Source organism: Sinocyclocheilus rhinocerous, unplaced genomic scaffold (assembly GCF_001515625.1).
Source record: "Sinocyclocheilus rhinocerous isolate Xijiao unplaced genomic scaffold, SAMN03320098_v1.1 scaffold161, whole genome shotgun sequence".
NCBI lineage: Eukaryota > Metazoa > Chordata > Actinopteri > Cypriniformes > Cyprinidae > Sinocyclocheilus > Sinocyclocheilus rhinocerous.
In genome coordinates this window covers 941,998-951,702 of record NW_015627226.1, presented here as the reverse complement: position 1 = coordinate 951,702, position 9,705 = coordinate 941,998, and the positions used below count along the sequence as shown (strand labels likewise).

The window sequence follows — 9,705 nt, the reverse complement described above, 5'->3', positions numbered from 1 at the left end:
AGTTCGGAAGACAGCGTTCACATCATCCAAACGTACCGAACTCTGACGCCAATCGAACCCGGGTGCGCACCAAATGTGATAGTGTGAAAGCACCCCTAGTGTTCATTTGATATCTAGTAAAATATATGATAAAGAAAAGTTCTACTTATTTCACATAACAGCTACTTACCTTCACAGTGGATGAGCAGTCCTCTTCTGAGATCTGGTTTACTAAAATGGCCACCACAAATTGAGCGTTTCAAAGTTAATCGAGTTTGTCACGTGGTATCTGCTTGGATCCTAAAAAATTGTGTTAATTTGACAAAAATTTTGAGTATTGTTGATTTTACTCAGATTTACTTGTTGTGTTTCTTTATTAAAGTAAACCATGAACACAATATGTTATTTAACAGTTGTAGCTTTAAATTAAGTAATGTGCAAAACTGAATTTTTAAAGTAAAATCTGTTTATTTTAATGAGCCATATTTGCTGAGGGCAGACATCTGCTTGGGTCCTAAAAAAATTGTGTTCATTTGACTACATTTTTTTTTATTATTGTTCACTTTACTCAAAATTACTTGTTGTGTTTTTTTTATTAATTAAAGTAAACCATAAACTCAATATGTTATGTACGATTCGTAGTTTTAAATTAAGTAATGTGCAAAACTTAATTTTTTAAGTAAAATCTGTTTATTTTAATGAGCCATATTTGCTGAGATTTGCAGACATCATTTTTTGCAGTGAACTCACTTATATGCACTCCATCTTATCCCAATTGTATGCAATATTACATATGCCACCCAAAACAATAATCTGTTAAATTAAAAGTATTATTCTGTTTACTATATTTTAATATTTAAATTAATATTTACTATAATATTAATATTTTGTGAAAGCTCTCTTTACAAAGGAAAAGAGTGGGTCACTTAAAATGTCAAAGAAGGAGCTGGAGACCACCTGAAAGCAACACACACAGACAGCCAGAGATATGAGCAGAGGGTGATACCACCAGACATGCCACCCATTCCTCAGCCAGAACATCAACTGGATGACAACCCTCCAAGGTGGAGCGAGGTTGAGAAAACTGTGAGAAAGGCAAGGGCAGCTTCAGCTCCCGGACCAAACGGAGTTCCATACCGGCTGTACAAGAATGCTCCAGAGGTTCTTTGGTTCCTGTGGAGGCAAATGAAAGTGGTTTGGAAAAAGCAAACCATCCCAAAAACGTGGCGAAGAGCAGGGGGAGTGCTAATCCCAAAGGAAAAGGATGCCTCGAACATCAGCCATTTTGACAAATCAATCTCTTGAATGTTGAAGGAAAGATCTTCTTTAGCAATGTTGCTCAAAGGATGACAACATACCTGAAACAGAACAACTTGATTGATACGTTGATACAGAAAGCTGGTATACCAGGCTTCTCGGGATGCTTAGAACATACTAGTATGATATGAAATCAAATCCAGACTGCAAAAAGGGAAGGAAGAGATCTGCATATCTTATTCCTGGACTTGGCCAATTATTTTGGATCCGTCCCCCATTCTCCCCTATGGACGGCCTTTGAGTTCTTCCATGTGCCAACGACCATTACACATCTGGTCAGAAACTACTTCAAAGATCTGCAATTCTGCCTTACAATAACAGAGTATACAACATCGTGGCAATCATTGGAAGTGGGAATAATGGCAGGGTGTACCATCTCCCCCCTAGCCTTTACCATGGCAATGGAATTGATCATTCGAGCTTCCAAATGGGTAGTAGGAGGAGAACGTCTGCAGTTTGGACAGCATCTTCCTCCTATTCATGCATACATGGATGACACAACCACCCTGACCTCAACCATTGCATGTACCAAACGTCTACTGGTAAAGCTTCATGCCAACATAACATGGGCGCGTATGAAATTAAAACCCAGTCAATCTAGAAGCATATCCATTGTCAGAGGGAAACTCGTAGACCAGAGATTCCACATCGATGAAACACCCATTCCAACGGTGTTGGAGATACCAGTTATGAGCCTAGGGCGATGGTACAATGCAAGCCTCAAGGACTCAGATCAGAGTGACCAAATGAGGAAAGAAACCATCAAAGGCCTTTACAGCATAAGTAATACCTTGCTTCCTGGCATGCTGAAACTGTGGGGCCTGCAATTCGGATTGCTCCCTCGTCTAATGTGGCCTCTAACAGTCTACGAGGTCCCCATTACCAAAATCGAGAACCTGGAGAAAACAATCAGCAAGAAGTGGAAGAAGTGGCTTGGACTCCCGCGATGCCTCAGTAATATTGGCCTGTATGGGAAAAGTGCCCCTGTCTCTACTGTCTCTAGCCACACTGAAAAGTACAAATGCACCAAAGTGACACTGGACATGACCCTGACCGAGTCTCAATATGCTATAATACAAGCGCTTCTCCCAGGTAGGCAACTGGGAGGAAGTGGACCCTGACTGAGGCCATACAGCAAGCAAAATCCGATCTCAGGCATGGAGACATTGTAGGACAGGTGCAGCAGGGATGAGGGGGGTTTTGGACTTGGGACAAGCCGACCCATATGGTACAAAGCAACATCTGCCCAGAGGAGAAAACTGATAGTAGCCGAGGTCCTGCAGCAAGAGGAAGCAGAGAGATGCACAAAGGCTGTCTCGCAGTCCAAACAGAGAGAGTGGACTAATTGGGAAAATCTGGAGCAATGTAAACTCACCTGGAAGGATCTTTGGGAGATGGAAGGAAGCAGATTGAGCTTCATCATCAGAGCCACCTACAATGTTCTCCCCACACCCAAGAACCTAAACCAGTGGATTGAAGAGGATCCATCATGTCCTCTCTGTCAAACCCCAGCAATGCTAAGGCATATCCTCGTCAGCTGCAAAACCAGTCTTTCCCAAGGACGTTACACCTGGAGGCACAATCAGGTTCTAAGACAACTGGCGATTATCCTGGAAGGAAGGGGAATCACCACCAATGCCCTCCCTCCTCCAACGACTGGATTCTCAAAAGCCACCGCCTTCGTAAGAGCAGAAAAGCTCCCAGTAAAGCAAACTACAAAAATATAAACAACACTGCTGGACACTGCCCAGAACTGGAAAATGCAGGTTGATCTGGACCAGAAGCTCAGCTTTCCACCTGAGATAATTACAACTAACCTCAGGCCAGACTTGATACTGTGGTAAACCTCACAAAAGTCCTTGTTTATCATGGAACTAACTGTGCCATGGGAGGCTACAATTGGTGAAGCAAATGAACGTAAAAGGCTGAAGTACTCAGACCTAATAGCCGAAGCAGTACAACGGGGCTGGCGAACCCAGTTGCTCCCTGTAGAGGTTGGGTGCAAAGGTTTTGCAGCCAAGGTAACAACCAGGCAACTGAAGGGGTTGGGAGTCAAAGGACAGGCCTTACGACAAGCCGTTAGGTTGCTGTCAGAGGCTGCTGAGCGAAGCAGCAACTGGCTGTGGCTAAAAAGGAAGGATACCAAATGGGCTGCAAAATGAGCTAGAGGGGTAAAAGCAGAGGGGAGTGCACATGGGATGCTAGGTGTCGCTGTTGAGCCCTTTGGAGGTGTCATGGGCCTATCAACGAAACACCAAGGAAGAAGGCCCACCTGATGACCCCAATGAAGTGATTACCCCTACTCCCCACTCAAGATGTCAACAAAGTGCAGATTATTCTAAGGGATTGTGCTATCAAGTCCTATACGCTCAGCTTTACTGCTTAAAGGCACAATATGTAAGATTTTTTTTATTAAAATAAATATTTCCACATGGTGATGTAGATATGTGGGGGCGTGTTAGAATGAGCCGTTTTAGGGGGGCGTGGCAGAGTCTTAACTTTGATAAAGAATATCTCTTTGGTTTTGAGACTTTAGTCTTTGCAACTTCAGGGATCTTATCTATGCACAATCAGCTTGTAACACTCCAAAGAGAAAGGAAAACTTGAAATCGCATCATATGACCCCTTTAAAAGCACAGAACATTTTAGACAATTTATTTTTATTTTATTTTACATTTTGATAATGTAATTTGTAATGTAAATTAAACATAAAAGTGAAAAAAATTATTTTCCAAATATTTTAAAATCCAATATTAATATTAACAATATTAATAATTCACAAAAATGGTTAGAAATATGTTTCTGTATGTTTCACTTAGGCTATCTTATAATTTGCCTTTTAAAGAGACTTTTTATGTCATAATTTATACTTTCCATCTCATAAATATGACTAAATCTTGTAATTTCATCTGTCATAATAGTGATTTTTCATCTCATAGGCCTAATTATGACTTTTTTCACTTTTTGTGACTTTCATGTTTACCAAAGCATAGAGAGAGAGCATCGGTAAACTCCGCGCTGACACTGACAGGTAACGAAACGTTACGACCGCTTCGCAAACAATATAACTTACATTCGCTTAAAGATTATTTCAAAGATACAGTCATATTACTGTCATGTTAATGTTACTTAAAAATAATAGATTATAAATAATATCTTTGTAGGAAGAGTTGCGCGATAGAGAAAAAGAGAGAGAGAGAGAGAGAGAGAGAGAGAGAGAGAGTTCCATTGCTGCATGTGTTTATCACCATTAGCCATAATGTAGCGCTGCCAGAGGTGGCGCCCCGGTACTCAACCGTTTCTTCTCTTCCTCGATTAACTCGAGCGCTGCCGCTGCCGGTTGTACTCCCCGAACTACTTCGGCAACCCGTTGTAATGGTCGACATGGCGACCGAGGAAATAATCAAGCATTTTCTTAAGAAAAGATGAAGATAGCCGAGACACAGTAAGAATGAGTGTGTGAGCGTGCATTTGTTATTTTGCGCTTGTGGCTTGCAGAATAGCGCATTTTTGCGTGCAATATGTGTTCGTTTCTGGGTGTGGACCGCACACTACTGCTAATCTGATAGCACGTTTGCAGCATTTAGCCGCCCGACTAGCCTTGTGTAGCTTTGGCTTGAGCTGTTTTTCGTGTTTTCAGTCAGGGTTGGGGCTTAATTGGTGGTTAGTTCGTGCCATGTGCAGTTTTTGGCGTTTTCTTTGCCAGTAATTTGGATTTCAGCCGTGTATTCGATTGAAATAGCAATTGGGTAAGTTAGCTTGTGTAGCTTATTAGCTGAGGTAACTTAGCTGAACTGAATGCTGTGTTTACACGGGCCTTCGCTTACAAATATAGCGATTTACAGTAATCCACGTGATTCTGGATTTGCATCTATTCTTACCGCATGTCATGTTTCCGCTACATTGTTTTGACAGTGGGTGGATAATAAATGAGTGTTTGGTCAGTTTCAGCGGTTGCCGTTTTACGTAATCGCGGGATCTCTTGTGGTTTAGCCTAAACCGATATCCGTAAGATTGCATATTTCGCCGTTATCCTGTGCCTTACGCTCATTTCATCTCACACACTAGAAAATGTGCAACAAACACCTTTTGGAGTCTGTTTAACTCATTGTCTATACTCACAATCATTGTAAGAAATGAAGACCGTGTTTGCAATTAGCGTATTCAGTAAAGATAGAGACAGGAGCCAGTGAGCATTGTGTTAGCCCGATAGCTAATGGAGATGGACTGTGGAGAACAGAATACATTTTTACCAGTTGGTTTATTTTCGTCAGGTAAATTGTGTTAATTTTAACATGTTGCTATCAAACATGCACATATAAGGTTATGCAATGCTTATTCATTCAGAATGGCTTGAACTATATGAAGTTGAGTTTATTGACAGACGAGTTAACTGTGGGTAACGTAGCCTGTTTACTTGAGGCAAAACACCACAGGTAACTAGAGTAATAATTAACTAATAAATATCACCATACTTTTCCCACAGACAGCTGTTTTATATTACAAGCTTTCTGATAGGTTATGTTTAAATATGCTAATTAACTATTATCTAATTGAATTTGCACTAATTATCATACATTACTTTTGGATAAAGCATGGTTCAAAATTCATTTTGTTGACAGAGTTAAAGGATTTTACAGAGAAGATTTAGAATCTTTTTTTTATCACTCCATAAATCAGAAAATACTGTCAACAGCCAGAAAAAAATAATAATGTTTTTTTTTTCAGGAATAAACTAAGGGAAAAAAGGCTTAGTAAATGAGAAGAAGAAAAAATATTTTTGAGAGAATGTCCTTTAAAGATATTTATTGTAATAATTAACTAATAAATATCACCATACTTTTCCCACAGACAGCTGTTTTATATTACAAGCTTTCTGATAGGTTATGTTTAAATATGCTAATTAACTATTATCTAATTGAATTTGCACTAATTATCATACATTACTGTTGGATAAAGCATGGTTCAAAATTCTTGTTTCATTTTGTTGACAGAGTTAAAGGATTTTACAGAGAAGATTTAGAATCTTTTTTTTATCACTCCATAAATCAGAAAATACTGTCAACAGCCAGAAAAAAATAATAATGTTTTTTTTTCAGGAATAAACTAAGGGAAAAAAGGCTTAGTAAATGAGAAGAAGAAAAAATATTTTCGAGAGAATGTCCTTTAAAGATATTTATTGTATTTGAAAGTTTTCTTTCCATTAGTCTGAAAGATGACATCTTATGGAAGAAGAATAGCCCAAAATTTCAAAATTGACCCGTGCATGGAAAAACAGTGGTTTTGCCTGTAGTGTCTTGCCTTGCTGATCAGCTCAGCGCAACTCAATGCTTTTCAGAAATTAAGTAATGTTCCTGCCTCAATAGGTTTTAAACAATTTATTCTTATAATAAATGTTTAAACTGTAGTGTTTTTGTTAGTTTTCTTGTTTGTTTGGGTAGCAACAGCTGCCAGACGTGGTTGATCTACACTACGCCAGTTGGTTCCTGTGTTTTACGGTGTAATTGTGTTGATTAATAATGTGCATCATATGAACCCATCACTAAAGATAAGGTATACTATTTTCTATTTTCCATATTTGTCAGATTAATCATCAACTGCATCTTTTGTTCCAGGTTTCAGGTTTCACACCATGTGATGATCACCCGGGACGTGTGAACTTAAGAACTCCTGTGTTCAGAAGATTTTTTGATTCCAGTGGAATCTTTCGTTTTTTTCCATCTATTATTCCCTTTTTGTTAAATGACACACCCGATCACACATACACCCCAAAAGAGAAACCCCCCCACCATTGTTTACATGTAGAACAACCTTGCTACGATGCCTGTACAAGCTCCACAATGGACAGAGTTTTTACTGTGCCCCATATGCACCCAGACGTTCGAGGAAACGGTGCGTCGGCCCATCAGTTTGGGTTGTGGCCACACCGTTTGCAAGATGTGCCTCAACAAGCTGCACCGCAAAGCTTGTCCATTTGACCAGACGGCCATCAACACTGACATCGAGCAGCTGCCTGTCAACTCTGCCCTGCTACAGCTGGTTGGGGGTCAGGTGAGGCATTTCGACTGTGTTTACGGAGTAGCATAACTAGGGCTGTGATGGTGGCAGTTTATTACCACCGTGGAGGTAAAGGGCCAACCACTGGCTGTTTTGGGTTAGTTTCTATCAGTGTAACCACCATTCTATAATAATGTGCTGCATTGAAGCATGTGAACACGCATCACTCACTCATAGAGATCAGAGATCGCACTGCGCACACACAGAAACATTCAGGAGTAGTGTTGTCACGGTACCAAAATTTCAGTATTCGGTACCAATACCAGTGAAAATCCACGGTTAGGGGTGTGCGATATTGACAAAAAATTATATCTCGATATTTTATGGGATTTTATCGATAACGATAATTAGACGATATTTTGCTGAGTGTGTTATTGTGCTGGTACCTTAAGGACTGCCGAAGACAGCTGACTCCTAATGTTTTTAATATTCTTCATATTCTGTGTGGTGGTCAGTTCATCGCGTTTCGAGGGGGTCCCCCGTTAAAAATCGCGTTCCGAGGATAAAATACGCATGTTTTGGCGGGGTTCCCCTGGTAAAATTCGCATTCCAGGGGCTAAATATCACGTTAGTGGGGTCGTTTTCCAACCCGCGGACATGAAAATACCCCCGCAGCAACAGTGTTAAAGCAGCCCAATTCCCGTGGACTTGGCAACACTGGAAGAGGATAGCTTTCGGGTAGCGCATCAAGAACCGGGTTGACCGGGTACTCGGTACCACCGGTACTTAAGAAAACCTGGTACCGTAACGTTTTCATTTTTTTAGTACCGACTTGGTACCGAAATACCGGGTCTTTTGACAACACTATTCAGGAGCACAGAAACTTGTTGTCAATGTTACCAAAATGATATTTAGCAATAAAATGGCTTTGATAGCATACTAAAAAAGCTACAATGACATGGTAGTGTTTTTTTAAGTAATTGAACTTGCAGCTTCAGTTTTATCAGAGGGAAGCTGCACAGACCAGGTAGTTCACATGCACAGGTTCTCTCTCTGTCATGATTTCACAAAAAAAAAAAAACAGTCCTTCCAAACTACTTCATCTCGATGTCTGATATATAGCATGCAGAATGCTAGATCTAAAGACCCGTTGACAAAATAACATTAGGTGGTTTCTTGCCTCCACGGCATCCATTCAAATTGTATAATGCACATCTGTGGATTTTCCCTTACATACAGTATTATTTGTGCAAAATGCATTCAAATTTAAACAATATGACATCCTTGAACATAGAAAGCAATATGAATGATTCAAAATATCAGTCAAGTTTTAGCCAAACTAAGCCAAATTTGATTACATTTCCCATTAAAGATTACTGTATATACTAGGGCTGGGTTTTGGCACAAATTTCACGATTTGATTCGATTCTCATTCACAAGCTTTCGATTCGATTCAATATCGATTATTTTGGATATATATCAGGTACAGTACATGCCAAATTTTCTCAAGGAAAAAAAATCTCTCAACTAATGCTGTGAAATATACATGAGTCAGTTGGTACTACATTAATATTGAAGGTTAAAATTTAGAGATGCACCGATTGCAATTTTCTTGGCCGATTCCGATTTCCGATTTTTTGTTAGTGTGATCTACCGATGCCACAACAGCACAAATAAATGCATAGAATAAAGAGAGCTATGAAACTAAGTTTTTCAGGTTAAGTAAGTTTTTATTCAGGTAAGAAATACTACAGAAATTAAAGTAATCAAATGTAAAATAACACTGGATGTGTTACAAATGGATAACGGTAAAATAACACTGTTTCTGTAGTCTTCATTGTAAAAATGAAATCCAGATTAATGCTTACCATTAAAGTTATAAAACGTATTCAGTCAAGAGCGGAAAGTAATTTTCTTTGTTTTTTGTTCGTTGATTAACATGACGGACAGCAGCAGGAATATTGGACTGCGGTCCCTTTAAGAGTTTATCCACGGACCTAATATACTGTAGGGTTGTGGATGTTTTGCAGAACAAATCCTGACTGAACGGATAAAGACCGGAAAATAACGGTAATTTAATTTGTTAGACTATTTTATCTACAGCTCGTTAGAGGTAGAATTCTTTAGTGAAATAAAGATGATATTTATTGAAATTAATTCGAATGAATTAAGGAGAGAGAGAACGAACGAACAAACGAACGCATGCACCCACGTGCGAGCGAGCAATTGTGAAGCATTGCAAACTTAATTACAAAAACTGCTACGTTATCACCTCATTGCTGAGAAATATATGTAGCTTTTAGCTGTTGTATTTTCAAAATTCACGGGGCGTTGAAAACCAGCTCCTGAATGTGCAATTTCTTACCTATAAAAAGTTTCCATCTCAATAAAATGCGAGCGCATACAGCACAC

General features: G+C 39.4%; 1 protein-coding gene across 6 annotated transcripts in view; it reads left to right on the top strand.

Moving 5' to 3' along the window:
- Positions 1–4,580: 4,580 nt before the first annotated feature.
- The window catches only part of rc3h1b (ring finger and CCCH-type domains 1b), a 30,745-nt gene continuing 25,620 nt past the window's right edge, over positions 4,581–9,705 (top strand). For 5 of the 6 annotated variants that reach the window (XM_016530423.1, XM_016530401.1, XM_016530418.1 and 2 more), the window contains exons 1-2: positions 4,581–4,741; positions 6,912–7,347. In XM_016530423.1, coding sequence (XP_016385909.1) covers positions 7,117–7,347 — 231 coding nt within the window. In that variant the 5' untranslated portion in view covers positions 4,581–4,741; positions 6,912–7,116. Of the gene's footprint in view, positions 4,742–5,523; positions 5,571–6,911; positions 7,348–9,705 lie in introns of those variants that run through there. The other variant, XM_016530393.1, reaches the window with a different exon arrangement.